At 45.3% G+C, this 17,553-nt stretch overlaps 2 protein-coding genes across 2 annotated transcripts in view; one reads left to right on the forward strand and one right to left on the reverse strand.

Annotated features, from left to right (window-relative positions):
- The window catches only part of LOC111077233 (basic-leucine zipper transcription factor A), a 45,584-nt gene that overhangs the window by 19,855 nt on the left and 8,176 nt on the right, over positions 1-17,553 (forward strand). Inside the window, exons 2-9 of the mRNA XM_022371426.2 lie at positions 1,326-1,433; positions 6,771-6,869; positions 6,970-6,991; positions 11,905-11,984; positions 13,773-13,917; positions 14,638-14,963; positions 15,051-15,203; positions 16,862-17,170. Coding sequence (XP_022227118.2) covers positions 6,774-6,869; positions 6,970-6,991; positions 11,905-11,984; positions 13,773-13,917; positions 14,638-14,963; positions 15,051-15,203; positions 16,862-17,170 — 1,131 coding nt within the window. The 5' untranslated portion in view covers positions 1,326-1,433; positions 6,771-6,773. The remainder of the gene's footprint in view (positions 1-1,325; positions 1,434-6,770; positions 6,870-6,969; positions 6,992-11,904; positions 11,985-13,772; positions 13,918-14,637; positions 14,964-15,050; positions 15,204-16,861; positions 17,171-17,553) is intronic.
- On the reverse strand, positions 15,601-16,295 carry LOC111077238 (S-phase kinase-associated protein 1-like). Its single transcript, XM_041591787.1, has 2 exons — positions 16,188-16,295; positions 15,601-16,114 (listed from the first exon to the last, which is right to left on the reverse strand). The coding sequence occupies exon 2, from the start codon at positions 16,088-16,090 to the stop codon at positions 15,668-15,670; it is 423 nt and encodes a 140-aa protein (XP_041447721.1). The 5' UTR covers positions 16,091-16,114; positions 16,188-16,295; the 3' UTR covers positions 15,601-15,667.

Below are 17,553 nucleotides of genomic sequence, written 5' to 3' on the forward strand. Positions count from 1 at the left end.
TTCATGGGCCTTTCGTGCGCTTTTTGTTTTTATTGGGCATAATGATTGGCTAATAAATTTGGGCAGCCCGCAAGCCTGGGGCAGGACAAAATGTTTGACAGCTGGTGCGAAGTTTGGTCCATTGGAAAAAGTTGGAAAAGGATTTGCACGCTTTCGACTGGCAAATGGAATATCTAGTAAAATAAATGTGAGAAAACCCGTTGAAGAGTATTCGAAATTCTCTCAAATGAAGTGAGAAAAATACATACTCGTATACTCTCTTCGTTATCCAACAGCTAGAGTTCCGCTCCTTCATTTTCTTTATGATTTAATGCGCGCGGCATGCCGTGACGTTCACTCTGGGCCCATGGACGACAACACAATAAAACTCCGGCACAGCCAGAGCCAGAATATCAATATGAGTTGGGACAGGAAGCAGCAGGATGGGGCCAGAGCAAGGACAGAACACGACAGGACAGGACACGCTTTTCGTTGGCCGCCTGCGCACTTTTGACATTTCATTATCCTGTTAAGTATTCAAAAGTCAAGCAGGCAGCAACCAAAGCAGACACAGGGCCCTGGCCCTGTTCGCATGTCTGGGCTATGGCTATGGCTATGGCTATGGCTATGGCAAAAACCCAAACTCCAGCCAGAGCCATTCCCTTCATCCTCCCACTGTCCTGCTGCGTTACCAGCTTATCATTTATGCCAAACGCGTACTTTTTGGCTTTTAGTCCGCCTCTTCCTCCAGCCCCCCCCCCCGACGTTTGTTTTGTCTGCCTGTAATGCCATGCGGAATTGCCTTTGTGTCCTTGCCGCTTATGACATTGTATTTGACTCCCCTCCCTCTGTGTGTGTGTGCGTGTGTGTGCGTGTGTATAAATTACATTACATAACAAGCAATATAACAAACGATAACAAACACCTTGCGACAAAGAAATGACAATGAGCAAATATGAGAAGAGCGAGCGGTGGGAGCGGCGGGGGGGTGGAGTGAACAATTTAATATCCAAATGTTTCATCGATTTCGATGCTTTACTATATGTATGTTCCGACTGGGTTGATATCCTGTTGGCATAATTTTGGTACCCATTAAATTTTAAATATTTCCCTTCGATTGATTGATTGAGTCCACCCCCAAAAAGCAATTAAAATCACACCCATCCCACCCAACTAAATAGTTCTTCAAATCAATTTGTCTACAGCCTTCCAGCACTTCATTTTGCACCCACTCTGGCCCGTAGATACTCGTGGAAGATAAATCTAGAAGATTTCTATCTCAATAAAGCAATCAGTGGCACCCGGGCTCAAAACTTTCTTTTTTTTTAACCCCCCCCATTTTGCAGGTCACTCGAGAAGCTCGAGCAGCGGCAGTCTTGCAGCAGGAGGCAGGCGCTGGAGGAGCAGCCAATGCAACCTGCACAGACATCATTAGAAGTGAACGCCAACCACACGTGAGTAACTCGAGGGTGTGCCTACGTATACGTATGCATGCATGCATGTGGGTCTACGGGGTGTGCGGGGGACTACACTATATCGACACTATATATCTTGGACATGTGTTGGCCATCAACTTATGCAATCAACGATTTGGCTTTGACCGGGGCAAACTGGCTCTGACTGCCGCTGGGTGCTATGTAAACCAGCCACACAGCAAAGACGGGGGAGAGAAAGACGGAGACGGAGACGTAGATGGAGACCCGTAGACGACCCGGACAAATGTTTATTTAAGCATAAAGCCACGTACGCTCAAACACAGACATACACTCCACACTCCACAGACATGCATACGAGGCATAGATGTGCTGATGTGTGTGTGTGTGTGTCTGTTCCTGTTCCTCTATCTCGTATGTGCTTAGGCACAGCTGTACTTGCAGTCCAAGCCTTGGTAATTACATACAGACGACACTCTACACTCAACAGACTATAGGATTTGCCATCCCTAACCATCCGTATCCTAGGGCTGGCTGGCTGACTGGCTGGCTGCTGGATAAATATTTGGTTTAACCTTTTTTAGCTTTTGTGCGGCTTGGGCTTTGGCTTTGTATTTGCCTTTGGTTTTATGGCAGCGTCTGTGTCACTATTTCATTTCGATTTTGAGCCAAAGTTTGCCGCAGCCCTTAGCCGGATTTGTACCCTTAATTTATTTGTTTGCGATTTTCTGATATTTTATAATTGAGTTTTTCCCAGCCCCACCATTCCCTGGGGGCACAGCCGGAGAGCCAGGCAAAAGTAGAAAAATATAGGGCAAACTGTTGATATTTATTGGACAGGACACGTTCACAGGATATACATTTACATTTAAATATACATATATATATATATATGTAGCCGCTTTGGGAGTGTAAGTGCTCAAGTTTTGTATGAGAATATGTCCCCTGGGAGGGACACTCTCAGCAGCAGCGGCAGCCTCTTGGCTTGGCCCCTAAAATTTATCGTTATGAATGAATCACTTTGCGCCGAGTTTTTGCTCGGGGGGGGGGGGCCAAGGACACGTACCACTGGCGACAGGCTATACTTTTGACTTAATTTGATGTCGCCCAAATGAATTTCAATTAGCTGCAAAATTAAATTTACGCAACGCAAAGTGTTTCCCGGCCAGATAAAAGAGTTCTCTGTGCCGCACTGAAATGGAGTTTGCTCTCTTCTTTACATTCACCTGGAGATTGATTATGATTGCTATCGCTTGTGGAGCTCAAAAAGTGGGTTCTCTTTGGCAGTTCGAGCTAACATTCCCCTCCCTTGTTTGGCCTAAGCCGTTGTTAAGCACCTCCACTTAACCATGTCAGGCTTCGATTTATAGCCCTCTGAACACTCTGCGAGTATACACTCCCAGCACTCCACATCCTTACATTTCTGTACTCCCCCACCAGTTAGTCAGCAGTTCTGTGTTTGGCTGTGTTTGGTTTTCAGGCCAGAATTGATTGATTTCTGTTGTAGTGGGCCCCATAGAGCAGGCTAAGACCCTGCCGCACACACACACACACACACAGTCTCGTCTGACAGTATATTGACACGCAGTCATAAATAAAAACACTCAGATATTCATGCCAATGATTCCAATGTTTCATCTTCTGTTTTCTGCTTTCTGTTTTCTGCTTTCTGTTTTCCCCAAAAGCCTTCTCCGTCTTCAGACTCGATTGTTCATCGAGGAGAGGAGCCTGCGGCTAGAATTCCACCCAAAAACAAATTGTATCACTTAATATTTGTACTTCCTGTCCCCAATCCTGTTGTTTCCACACCCCACACCCCACACCCCACACCCCGCACCCCACATTCGTGTTGCATGTTGACGTTGACGTTGCCTGTTTGCTGATGATCCCTTTGCAGTGGTAGAGGCGAGGCGGGGCGAGGCTGTATGACTCTTGGATTGTGGAGCGTTTTGCTGATGATTTGCGTGTTCCTGAATAATTGATGGAATGACAATCTTTCGATGTGTCAGCATTGTTGTCACGCGTTGTTATCAGCCAGAGAAGTGGCAAGGCAACAACATCCTCATCATGAGCTGACAGCGGTCGTTGCTCCCACTCATCCTCTTGCTTGTGTGTGTGTGTGTGTTTGTGTGTGTGCCCTGAATAATAAGACAACGTTGCAATTTACTCTCTGGCACACTCAAGGATTCAAGCCCGTAATCGCACTTCAAGCTTATGAATGATGAGCAGTCAAACAATCAGCCCTTTGCCCCTCAAGGAATGATCAATGAGGAGTGGGAATATCCACTGATTTTACAGTGGGATAAATTCCAGGTCGATGCCAGCCATCAGTTGCCTACTAATGCCTGTTCCCCATTATGGTAACATTCAAAAATTAAACAAGATTAATTTGTTGGCTCATTTAAAACGGCTTAACAATATCATTAATTTCATTTGGCCAGGGCAAACATATTCAAAGGGACACAACCGCTTTAGGGGCTTACATTTAAGAGGGGGATGTGCCTATCATTAATCAATTTATGCATAAAGAGCCATTTAAAAAGGTCATAAAAGCCTGTCAGCGCCGCCTCCGCTTTTTACAACTTTGGAAAAGTTTTAGCCTGATTTTGGGCAGCAGCAAAGATTTTTCCCGTGCTAGTTCCTGTCTCCTTTTTTTTTTGTTGTGTATGTTATCTGTTCATTAAACTTAATGATATAGCTCCCTAGAGTTATTATTCTATTTTGCCCCGACCCAAACTATGTCATCCTGTTGTTCTTTGCAATGTTTTGAAATAATCATCCTCCCCCAGTGCCTTCTGGTTAGATTTTTAAACGGTTTCAGCTCTCATCACTGTCCTTTGCTCCAAGCTTTCCCCATGCTTTGCTCATTTCCGAAGTGACAGACACACACAGAATTTTTGCCTTGTACGCCCCTCGGGGCCGGCTGTCTGAATGGGTATAGTTTTTCCCTGCTCTAAAGCTCTGAAGGATGCTGGAAAGGATGCTGGGAAGGAAGCTGCTGCTCTCTGCCCCTTTTCATCATAATTATAAACAAAAACAGACAGCAGTATGGATGCTTCGTTAAATGGATGGGCGGCAGATTGAGGACGAGGTTGGCTCTCCTGTCGTTGCTTTTTACATTCAAAGCAAGCAACATGTGGCAGCAGAATATGTTGCCCCACATTTGCACTCTGCTTTCTTTTCGCAATTAACAGATCAGAGCGATGGAGACGCTGCTGGGGGAGCTGCTAGCCTGAAAGGGAACCTTTCAATTCCAGCAGCAGCTTGCATGTTCCATGTTCGAGGAGAGTCAATGGTGCTGCTGGTCCTGCCTGTGATTCAACAGTATTGTTGTCTGCCCGCCCTCCATAACCATCTCCATCATCATCGTTCATTGTAATTACGATAATTACAACAAGAGCTGGTGGGTGGGGATGCTCCTTAGAGCTGCACCTTAATGAAGCAGCATTCAATGCATTCATAGCCGGACCATTGATGCAGTGCCTCAGTGCTTCTGCTTCTGCATCTGCCTGTGGCTCTGCCTCTGCCTGAGTCTCCTTGTGGCTCATGTGTGGTGGCGGTTTGAGTGATGGCCACTCATCCGTTAACAGCATCCTTCTGCAGACTCACGACCCACTCGGTGTCCTCGTACTGTTTATCCACTTAGTACCGCACCAGGTCCGTGTCGTTAATTGAAATCTTTCGCATTAATCCGCATTCCCAGAACCATACCCAGGCCGAGCCCCTGCATCTCCTGCACTTTGTAGCCGGTCCGCTTATTGTTTGTTTGTTATTAAACTTTAATTAAATACCTTTTTAAAATGTTCACGCATGGAGGGAAAATATTTTTTAATGAGATTTTGTGCCTTTTGTGTGTAAACGGCACGGCGCCAACGAGAGGAAACGGGCAACACGTCGTATGCGTGTTCTTAGCCATTAAAAAGCGCGTAAATTGATTGCATACAAAGTCCGCTTCCCCTCCTACGCCCCCGTTCACGTTCTCTTTCAGACACATTCATGTAAAATAATTACCACTCCCAGGCGTAAGAGATGCACCCAGGCACACATAAATATATCGGAATTCATTTTCACATTTATTGCAAAAGAACAGCAACAGCAGCAGCAACAGCAGCAGCACCAGCAGGAAACCACACACTTTCCATTCGTAAAAGTGTGAAAACGCTGATGACATTGGGGGGGCTCTTAAGCCCCCTGGGGGCATGGCGACGAGTGTGCAGGAAGCGGAAATTTAATGTGCTCAGTGGATTCGATTGCAGTTCGGAGATGCTCCCTGGAGCATCTGCCAGACTTTATTTGTTAAGCCATCAATTAGCATAATCATTCGGGCAGAAACTGTTCAATTTATTGTTTTCAATTATGTGCCAGTGGGCTTCAAATAACTTTTCAACTTTAGTTTTGTTGCCTTTTGTGGCTATTAAATTGCAGCCAGAAAATTGTCAAGCAAATATTCCGCCATAAAGAAAAATAAAGAATAATAAATAAAATAAATAGAATAAATATAATAAATAATAAAATAAATAAATAAAGAATAAAGAATAAGTTTATTTCATAATACTCGTACGTTCATTTTCCTTCGACAAAGAACTGGCCAAGAAGTTTGGCAATGTTTATTTCAAAGATTTTCTAATTCGCTTCATAAAAATGTACCAAAAATCCCATCCATTATTAGTTTTGTGTCTTAAATTTTCTTTTATAGTTCGTAAATTCTAAAGCCAAGCGAATTATTCATGTTTATTCATGTATTCACTTTCGGCAACATTTCCATTTCCACGGGCGAAACTTAGTCAAGGTCAGGCCGCTGTGCTGGCCATTCAAACAAGTTTCCTTTCGGCAATTATATTATTATTTTTTCTTCTTTCATTCAACCTTGCAGGCTATAAAGCGAACAGTATGAAAGGTACGACTGTAGAATACCCTGGAGGCTAAGAGATTAATGAATAGAATTAAATAATGGCAGAGTCCGTACAGTTTGTGAAATATTTCCATCCAGAATTTGGCTGGAAAAAGTTTGAAGCGAAGCATATTAAAGGTATCGCTGTGCAGGCGTGAAAACCTCTAGAAAATGGAAAGGAAAAACCCAAACTGAAATGTAAAACACGGCACGGAACAAGGGGGCGGGGCGGACAAGGGGCGAACGTAACCATGGACCTAGCCATAGCCGTTGCCGTTGCCGTAACCATTAGCCGTAACCAAAAACCGAGCCAGACATTGAATTGACCTTAATAAAGTCGACTGCGACTGCTAGGACCTCTCTTTTTTTTAATAGAAGGCATCAAATTTGTATTCCTCGCTCTCTTACTCTCTCTCTCTCTCTCTACATTTATATAATGTGTCTATGTGTATGTATATATTTTACAGAAAATGCTGATACTGCTGCCATTGCTGGGGATATTTGGCAATGGTCTCGTTGCTGGAGTCGTCGAGGCGAGCCTGAGTCTGGGCTTTAAGGCCATCAAAGTGAGTTTGAGCCTACCAGCGCCATGAACATTTTTATGAATGCCCTTAATGATATTTTCTTAATTATCCATCCGCACCCGCCCTCATCCGTGTGGAACAGTTGCCCCGCCATCCCAATCCGGGTAAGTTTCCTATGATTTTGATTTTGCTTCCAGCTTATAATTTCAATTGCACTAAAACGAACCAAAGCAAAGCAAAGCAAACACTCAATGGGTATTTACCATCGATTTGGGGTATGGAAATTTTCGAATTACATTAAGTTTGTGCTTCATTAATCAAAGGCCTGTCGAACCAACATCATCAAGCATCACCATCAGCATCAGCATCACCCTCCCAGTGCCTGGCACTTCACACTGCCTGGGCAGCCAAAAAATTACTTTTTAAAGTGAAACAAACAGCAAAACGCGCATTAAGCTAAAGCAGAAAAATGTACTCATTTTGGCAGGCAATCTATTTAAATCTTGTTTCTCCATTTACTGGTCGTCTATGCCGAATAAATATTCATGCCATAGATTTACCTTTTGAAAAGAAAGGCAATGAAAACATGCCAAATATCCTGTAATTTAAGTATGTTTTCCGCACATTTTTTCTTTTTTTTTTTCCTCATGGGAGTCGCTTTAAAAATATCTTTGCATTTGCCTCTTACGTTAAAGTAATTTAGAGAATTTATCTGTAGAAATTTAACATGGGACTATGATAATCCTGGAACTTTATAGCTGATTTTTCCAAAGAAACCAAAAAATCTTTTTTGAACTCAAATGGTAATCGAAACGAAGTCCCTTAGGAGCTGCCTTTATGCATTTTCCAAATTTCCTATTAGACTTCCAAAAGGTATTTTGAGGAAACCATTAATTATTTTCATTACTTCAATTAGGCGGCTTGGCAGACCCACTACAGGGTAACAGTGGGCACAAAAGAACCGGACACAATCGCAGGGCAAAAAATTTCATTAAAACTTGCAGCGAGGAAATGTTCTATTTATTTTCAATTCCGCTCATGCTTTGGCCAAAGTTTTTGGGGACCCGTTTCCGGCTGTTTCGCTGTGCACCTACACAGGCGTATACTCGTATAGTCGAATCCGGATCCTAACTTAGCAGATACGAGTATCCCAGCGCCCAGGGGACACTCACCCAAGCTCCCCCCCCACCCACCTAACTAACGAGCAAAGTGATTTTAATGGTTTTATGTTCGATTCTTTTTGCTTTTTGCTTTTGTTATATGTATGTACGAGTATGTGTTCAATTCTCTTCGACATGTGGCACTTATGCTGCCTCCCTGCCACCCTGGCACCCTGCCACCGTGTCGTAGAAAGATGTTCAAAATTAAACAGCAGCAGGAGTCCGAACTGGGCCACACAAACTTTTGCGATTCGAGGGCGTTACAGCAAATATTTAACTAGACATTTTTCATGCATATACCTATATAAAATAAAATTTTTTTGTAGTACGAAAAATTGGCCCTGCTCATACTTCATTCGTGTCCGCCGCCCGACCATTCAAGTCAAAAGTTTTGAGTCAAATGCCAATACAGTTTGTGTACGACCGAAATAAAAGTTTACCAGAGCTCTGCAGCGCTGAGCCGAGCCCCAGGACCTCGCACGTAGTCGTCCACCGTGTGTATGTGCCCAGGGCCCCACCCCCCAATATCAATGCTCCACACGTTTGCTGTATGTTCTATGGCATCTGGATTTACACAAACACACATACTACTACGCTGCTGTGATGCATTGTCCATCCAGGCAATACGGAACAAGTTTATTTAAACTGTAGAACTTGTTCTTTATATCCCGGCAATCCCCGGCAATACCCCCGCCCGGCACGCAGAAAGTTATCGGAACAGCAATGATGCCGAGGCGCTGTGAACTTGGCCAAAACATATTTCCGAATACGTGTAGAAATGCAGAGCATCAGCGCCCAAAGGCATCCCTGCAAAGATTACTCTGTGGATATCATATGCAGTGCCAGTGCCAGTGCCAGTGCCTAGGGGCCAGAGAATCACACAAAAATCTTTAAAAGGAAAACTTTTACTCTTGGAAATTTCATGAAATTAGATTATTTATTTTTCAGCAATAACATCAGCCCATTGGGGGCGGGGAACTGGCACTTCCCGTTCGTTTCAAATAAAATAATTCTTTCTCTATGCATTTTATGAAATTACTTTTAAGCACTTCATTGACCTTCCTTCACTCAGTTGACACAAATCATGTTAGGAGTCTGGCAAAACTTGTTCTCCTGCATGGTACACGGAAAATATTTCAGGCTTTAAAAGGCTTCTGCGTCAGGCTGCTTGGCCCCCAGTCAAGTTGCTAATCCTTTCCAATTTCCTGGCGGCAATCTTAGGCAAGTGAGTGTGGGTGGCAGGCAGGCAGGCAGGCGCAATCTTTAGTGCAGATTTTTGAAGTTTTTGAAGTAGAATTGGGAACAGTTTCCAGCACTCAATCACATCGTGTCCCAAGCAAACACTGGAGCCGCAAAAATTGCGCATACGCAGCATGGAGCCGAACTTTTGGGGAACTTGGACATCTTTTGGCCTGTTGTTCGGGTATATGTGGACAAGAGTGGCATGCAGCATGGGACATTGGACAGGGGCTAGTCAAAACTTGTCGCACACGCTCGAGTGTTGTAAATCTTTGCACAAAATGAAACTTTATTTGGTCATGGTCATCAACGACTTAAGTAAATCTAAAACTCTAAGTAAAACAAACACTACAGCAGCAACAGCAGCAGCAGCAACAGCAACAGCAACACTGGGGAGCGGCAGACAAAGGGCCCCGGGTCAGAAGACACACACACAGAGGCCGCATAAAACAAATAAACTGCGCACACGTGACCCCAAACAGAGCCAAGCGACAACGGTGACAACGTTGTGACCCCAACAAAGGGACACTGGGCACAAAAAAATACATACATACGTATACGTATATGTATATGTATGCCACACCAACACCAACATAAACACAAAGCATAGACAAGGTGTCCAAGGAGTTCATTGCAAGCAAGAAAATGTATGAGGCATGACATCGGCTTTAGCTGGGGCTATGCCATAAGAGTATAGGAGTAGAGCAGTATATGTAGACATCTATGGAGCACCCAAGTACGCTTCAGCTGAGAGGAAGGGCCTTAAATGTTGACAGCGAACGGTAGATAAAAGTGCTCACATTGCACATTCCGGCACTCGCTTCCGGCTTTCTTTGGCATTCTCTCTCTCTTTTCTTCGGTCTGAGTTGGATTGCAGGGCATGCAATGTAGCCTTTGTTTAGAAGGAACATGAATTAATAATCTTTGAATTCTAAATACGAGAATAATTGGAGAATTCGTCTGACTTTAAATAAGAATTTCATGTTCAAAGCAATACCAAAAATAAGACAGAGAGAGATTCCATCTCTCCTATTTTCGATAGCTTTTTTAATGCTTTTTTGTCTCAATGTCAAGAGTAAATGATTAATTTTCGACTATAAATATTGTTAATCTAGGCTAGGGTATAGCAGCTTCGTCTCCCTGGTGTGCCGCCTCGTCTTTGCTCAGCCCGATTCGTTAGGGGGTAAGCGATTGCTTGTAACGAACTCTGTTACACCCACACCCACACCTCCACCCACAGACAGACAGGTGCATGCATGGAAGCCATTGACAGCAGAGTCGGTCTGCACGAGAAGCTTTTTGCACGCTTCTCTTTTCTTCTCTTCTCTGCATGTGTGTGTGAATGTGGCTGTGGATGTGGCTTGTCTTTGTGCGCGTGTTGTGTGGCTGTGACTGCGTCTTCTTATGCCAAAGTACATTAAGCAGATTGCACTTTCGAAAATGACACAATTCCACCTTATCTGTATCGTCTGGCAAAGTGAAAGATGCAGTGGCAAAGTCAGAGCACGCACGGAGATACTTCCGGCATTGTCGTCCGACGCACGGTGGCAACTTTTTGTGAGTAATATGTAAAGGCCAAATTGCTAATGTCATAAAGATGCGACAACGTGCCCATATTCATTACAATCAGCTCGCTGGCAATGCCAATTTTCACATTAACCATTGATGCCAAATGAATGATGATGCCCCTGCCCCTGCCCGTGCCCCTCCTCCTGCGTGCCTCTGGCGTAGTCACGTCGCCAGTGAAATCAATTCAAAGTGGAAAAGTACAGAGCACGTACCCAGGCACCCATTTTGAGGCACACAGCCGCACAGACACACACACAAGTGGGTGGATCCTTTCTCTATGCTGCTGACTGTCTATGAGGTAACAGCTTCCCGGAATGCGATTGCACAGGCTTCCCCCTGCTGCTGCCCCCTCCCCGCCAAGCACCCATGTAATTGTGATTGGCGGCTACACATACGAGTTTTTGGCCAGGCCAAAGGAGCCGCGAAGCAGCCACGCAGCCGGGGCAAAAGCAAACTTTTGCGGCCTAATGGCATGCCATAAAGCAGCTACATTTGTCAATATCAATTTTGATGAGACACGAAATGGGATGGAATCGAATGGAATGGTGGGTGGTTTGCTCTATTGTTTGTCTCGTAAATATGCGTTTCCAGCGAAATTTATAACAAACAGCCGCTGACATTAATTGGCTTCCCATTCATTGACATTGCACATACGACATGTGAGTATCTACATTACCCATTTGATGACATAAATTAGTAGCAAGCAAACCAAATGAAATGAAGCGAAATGAAATGAAATGTATCATAGGCAAAGGATCTGTTTGTGGGTCGACTCAAAGGTTGTCAGGAACTGTCTGAAGTTGCCTCTAGTCCTAAGTACCATCACCAGCAGACGGAGCCACTTTAAAGAGTCTCTCCGCCAACTTCAATTCAATTTAATTCTATTCGCTTTGACAGTTTTTGCTTCACCATTTTTATGCTCATTTGACTTTTCTCTTTTTACTCCAATGCAACTATTTTTTGGGCTCTGGCGAACGCGACAACAATGGAAACCCCTCAACGACTTCTGTCGGCATCTGCGACTCGATTTGGATATGGTCTTGGATGTGGATGTGAATGTGGATGTGGCTGCGGATTTCGATCTGTGCGACCTCCTTGGTCGCCTGCAGCCAATTGCAGTGTTGGCAACACAACATTCGCACATGGAGTCACATTTAAATTGGATTGTAAAACCCAATGCGTTTGCGAGGTGAGTCTGGGTCCGGGCAACGGCTGATGGCTGATGGCTGGAGGGGCCATGGCCATTCCAACTGGAGTTGGCCACAACAACCACAGACAGCCACAGACAACCACAGAACAGGGCCAGAACCAGGACCAGGACCAGAACCAGAACCAGGACCAGGACCAGAACCAGGACCAGGACTATGCACAGGGCCACAGTTACCATAGCCATAAGGCCAAGTGCAGTTTTATTTAACGAATCCCGTTTCAGCAGCCCGCTGCTGTTGTTTAACCTGTGCTCAGACCCGTTGCCCGTCTCCCCTTTGGCATTTACTCTTTTTATCCGTACTCCTATGTATTTTTGGGGGATTAACACTAACACTCGGTCCATTTAGATGTGAATTGCTTTTGCATGGCAGCGTTTTTAATTAAAATTTAAATAAAGTGTGAACTGCTCTCTAAATAGCATTTGGTGCCGGTAGTCGGTAGTTTTTGATGTGAGCCGGCATTGAAGGGATTAGGGAAGGGCTCAGCACGATGTCCACTGTTGTAGTTGTATTGCAGGATTTCTATGTGAATGTCAAGATTAAATAAGTTATTCAGGCTAGTCAAAGTCAATTCGGTTTTAAACTTTCTGTATTTGGAACGTGTGAGTAATTTATTGTGCACTCAGGCGCTAGAACCAATTCAATATTAAGACTTAAATTCGAAAAAAATCCTCTTAAATACATACATCCATGTACATGCATATGTGCATATTTATGTAGGCATATGTATATAATGCTATTTTTTAAACATATAATACATATATTGCAATGTAGCAGAGCAGCGTGGCAGTTTACATGGCTCTGTAAACACACGTTGGTCTGTCTCTGTTAGCTCGCTGCTAAATTGACATGGCTCTGTAAGCACACGTTTGTCTGTCTCTGTTAGCTCGCTGCTAAATTAACATGGCTTTGTAAGCACACGTTTGTCTGTCTCTGTTAGCTCGCTGCAAGATATGCAGAGATCTTTATTGTCTCGAATTATACTCTGTTTTCCCGCTAAAATTCTGAACTTACTTGGTTGAAAACTACACGAAACAAAATAAACAAAAAAATATAACTGCAAGTCTGCCGGTCACACCGATTTAAGTTCATTTACAAGAAAAATCCAAATGCAAACAATGGAAAGACCAAATCCGTGACATTGCTTTATGGCCAAGCGGTGATTTCTCCATATCCTGGTCCACGTCTGGTTCGCACCTTGCACCTTGTTAGCAGCTGCGGCGGCAGTTTATCATGTGGCATGCTAGCCACACACGAATGTGGCTGGCGTGGCAATGTATGAAATGCAATTTAGTGACAAAAAAAAAAATACACCATCATCGTGGTCAGAGGGCAAGAAGTGGATTACAAATAAAGCACACGGACCGGACCAACACGGACAGGAAAAAATGTTAATTTTTACACACACACACACAGAAGCAAAACCATTGGCAGGAGAGAGAGAGAGAGAGAGAGAGAGAGTGGTAGGAGAGGTAGAGGTGGAGGTGGAGGAAACACAAACAAACTTCTTGGCCAAGTCGAGGTCGAGTTGCTTGCCAAGTTCGCCCCCTCTCTCTCTCTCTCTCTGGGCCCACTCCTGCTCGTTTTGGGCAATATTTTCTTTACATTATGACTTTATTTTCGGCTGCCCGGCCAAAGCTAAATAAACAGCAACCTCAACAACGACAACAACTAGCACGCGAACGAGAAAGAGAACGAGAACGTAGTACTATGTACAATATAAGAGTGAATGGGCCCACATTTAATGTATTTTAATGGTGGCATTGCAGAATGGCCGCCACGCCTGCTCGACGCTATGTCCCAACGAGCAGCTGCCGGCGCCGGAGGACACCATTTCCTGCCGATCGCCACGTCTCGTCGAGGTGCCCGGCCACTGCTGCAAGATGTGGCTCTGTGAGAATCCAACAGCTGATGGTAAGTCGCCCATCCCCACATCCCACATCCACCATGGCCTTCTTATTGTTTTATAAGTGTGTTTATGGTTGTGGCATCATCCCACTTCCCACTTCCCACTCCTCACGGTCCGCTCGTCCGAGTTAATGGCGCTCAGGGGCGTGCCGTGGCTGTGTTCGAGGCGTAACTTAATGCTTTTTAAGCGTCCCCCCACAGTACAGACGAGGCTCCCGTCCGGATTCCAGTGGCGTCTTTAGTCCGGGCTCCAGTCCAAAGTGCAGCGCATATTTATGAAGATGAATTATTCCATCAGCAGCCGGAGACCCCCAACAGAGCTGGCCCACTGGCAGAACGAGGAGCGGCAGCATAATTACTTACACAAGGATTAAGTGTTAATTAAACGCGCAGAATGCAATAAATAAACAAGATATTAAGCGCTGCTGCCAGCAGCTATAGGGTATACTACTACTGCTGCTGTCCTACTTGTCCATGGCAAGCCTTGAAGTGGAACTTTAAGTCTTCGAATCAGAGGCAGCTGCCCAACGGCAGTTAGGGTATTTCGGGTTCGTTGCCCTGTTCTAAGCAACACACTTTGTGCGGGTTTGTGTCGTCCTCTGCTCGTGTCTGCCATGTGGCCATGATTAATGGAGCCAGCGGCACTCGATCATGGGTAGCAGCATCAACAGCATAAGCAGCATAAGCATAACCATTAGCAACTCTTTTCCACTCGAATCGTTGCAGTTTACGCCACCTGCCACAACAGCACCACCAGCGGCAACTGGACCGCCTGCAGCCGTGGCTGTGGCCTCGGCACGGCCACCAGGCAGACAAGCACCCCCCACGCGGGCTGCCATCAATTGAGCAATTTGCGGCTCTGCGAGAATCGTAGGTGTGACGGCGACCACAACCAGCCGGACAACAATAGGCGGAGGAGTAGCAGCCACTCATTAACAAAGAGAAGGAAACACCATGGGGATGGGCATGGGGACGGGCATGCCAAAGCGCCGCATTCCCACACCCATCATCATCATAATAGCGAGCACCAGGAGCCAGCCCACAGGATACGAGTGAGTTGCAAACAAATGGAGCACTCTTAAAGGATTGCCCGTGCCCCCACCCCCACTAATCCGCATTTATTCTTGGTTGCTCCACAGAAGGGCCACGAGTGCCGCAGCATACAGCGCCTGGGGCCGGCACGGATTCGTTTGGGGCAGTGCGTCTCCCGTAAGCTGTATCGACCGAAGCTATGCGGACGTTGCCATCGCGCACTCAAGTGCTGTGCCCCGTCGGTGTCCACCACGATACAGGTGATTGCAGGCAAAGAAAAGAATAAGATTTCCCTCCCCAACAGTCAGCAGCCAGCAACAATCAACGGGGCTAAGAGGGACTCAACTGAGCATTAAGTCGCAGCCCACCTGACGCTCTCGGCAGCTAAGCGCCAAGCAGCGTCAGCAGACCGTTGCAGCGCGTTTCTCTTTTAGCCGGATTGCCATTTTCATTTCCATCTGGGCAGGCACTTTTCCGCATTTGCATTCGTAGCGTTCCTGCTTGTTGCTTGCCATTTGTCTGTTTCAATTAAATAATCGTTAATTCCGATGCAATCCCAGCGGCAACCAACCAAGGCATTGATACCCCTTGAAAGAGATATGTATATGTAGGTAGCATCCAGAGATGGCTCATAGAATATTATATGCACATGTTAAATATTATTATTTATTTTTCTTCTGTTCTTTTATTTGCATTCCGAAGCTTAGCTGAGGTTATGTTCACATTATTTAATTTCCTTATCGCCCTCCGGATTGATATTTAGGGTCACACGCATCTGCTCCATGGTCTGGCCCTGAATCTTGAGCGCTATCTGCCGGCAGCACAGATCAATCAGCGCCTTGATGTCCAAGTAAATAGCTGCCGAAAATAGTTCTATAATCTCCGATATCTTCGCGGGCATAAATGCGGCGTCCCACTCTGTCATTTCGCTGGTTTCGTAATCAATGAGATTGTCGTAGTCCTCCTTGTGGTGTTCGGCCCATTCCAGAATTTTTCGCAAATTACTTGCATCAATATTGGGCAGCGGCACACAGACATCTTTCCCATCAGAGCCCAGTTCGGTCAGAATGGTGCGGGAGCACCTCACAACCCGGCGTTCAGTTTCGAAAATAACATCATCGGCGGTGCGCAGTTTAATCTGTGGCATCGTGTTGAATGCGTTGTGGATTGTCTGTGAGTATTTTGGCAAGAAAACAGCAGAAGAGTTATTGATTTCGTGGATAAAAGCAGATTAATTTAATTACTTGTGGGGCCGCTGGCGTATGTTGGGCAGAAACAGGAAGTGACCGAAGCGTCGGAAGCGCAGTGCGTGCAGTCTTTGGTCACACTTGCACAATGCCGACAATCTTCGGTCACACCTAACGATAATCAAATAGATATCGATATATCGCTTGATTTATTTTTAGCTGAATTTTCACTGAAAAATAGAAAATTTATAAACTTTTATTCTCCATTTAGCTGACCCAAATCAGACTTAGCTCTCGCTTTCTGTCTCTCACTCTTGCTCTCGCTGGGTTTAATTTCGAACAACTAATTGACAGGATATCCCCATGTCGGTTACTCGCATTGGACAACAGACAGATTCTGCTTTCTGTTTTCTGCTTTCTGTTTTTGTGTTGTTTATTGGCCTTTGCCTTTTAGCCGCCTTTTAGTTTTAATTAAAAAGCAAATTGCATTAAAACGTCAATTTGCAGCTGCAGTTGCAAATGCCAAATGGCAAATGGCGGCATAATTAAAAGTCAAATGCTGTGTCGATGTCAGAAACAATTTAGCACCGCCCGCCTCCCTGGCAGGAGAGAGAGCGAACCATCCTGTACAGAAGGAGCCGACCTCTGGACGCTGACTCTCAGACTCTCACATCTTTAATCCTTTTTGTTTCATCCATTCTTTTGTTCTTTCTCCGTTTTTGGTGTCTCAGGTCGAGCTGTTGTGTCCCTTAAATGCTGTCGATCCAATTAACTACGTACAACAGCGGGTCCTGGCCAGACAGAGGCAAACGAAGAAGGACGACGATGATGATGATGACGACGATGGCGAGCAGGAGGAGCATACAGAGGAGCCCAAGGAGGGGCAGAACTGGACGCAGGAGCAGCAGCAAAGTGCACAGTTATGGGATACCGTGGCGCTGGAACCAATCGATCAGGAATTCCTGCAATCACATCAGATACAAATTGAGAATAAATTCATTGCCGTCGAATGGATACTGAAATGTGAATGCAGCAAGAATGTGAGTACCGGGGCGGCAGAGGGATTGTACGGTGTGGTGTGGTGTGATTGGGTTCAAGGTGGGGGGCTCCTGCTCCTGCTGCTGTTCAGGGTGGCAGGTGGCAAACTCCCGCTGGGGCTTGACTTGGGTGTCCGTATCCTGGCTTGATGCAGGAGCCCCTTGCCCCCTGTAAGGGGCGCTATCGTATTTCTCTGGGCAGCCATATTCGCATTCCATTTGAGGCAATCATTCGGTCGTGTCCATACTTCGACAGTCATCTCTCTCCTTTTCACTCTGTATTGTACGTGTCTCCTTTTGTCGCCCTGTTTCCCTCTAGCGCTTTAGCAGCAGATGCTTTCGAAAATTGCTTTCACTTGTCATTTTAATCGCATCTTTTGTTGTTG

Source organism: Drosophila obscura, unplaced genomic scaffold, assembly GCF_018151105.1.
Source record: "Drosophila obscura isolate BZ-5 IFL unplaced genomic scaffold, ASM1815110v1 contig_1, whole genome shotgun sequence".
NCBI classification, from domain to species: domain Eukaryota; kingdom Metazoa; phylum Arthropoda; class Insecta; order Diptera; family Drosophilidae; genus Drosophila; species Drosophila obscura.

What these genes read in the sequence shown, in the direction of transcription:
- LOC111077238 (XM_041591787.1), bottom strand. Translation starts at nt 16,090, where the DNA reads ATGCCACAGATTAAACTGCGCACCGCCGATGATGTTATTTTCGAAACT.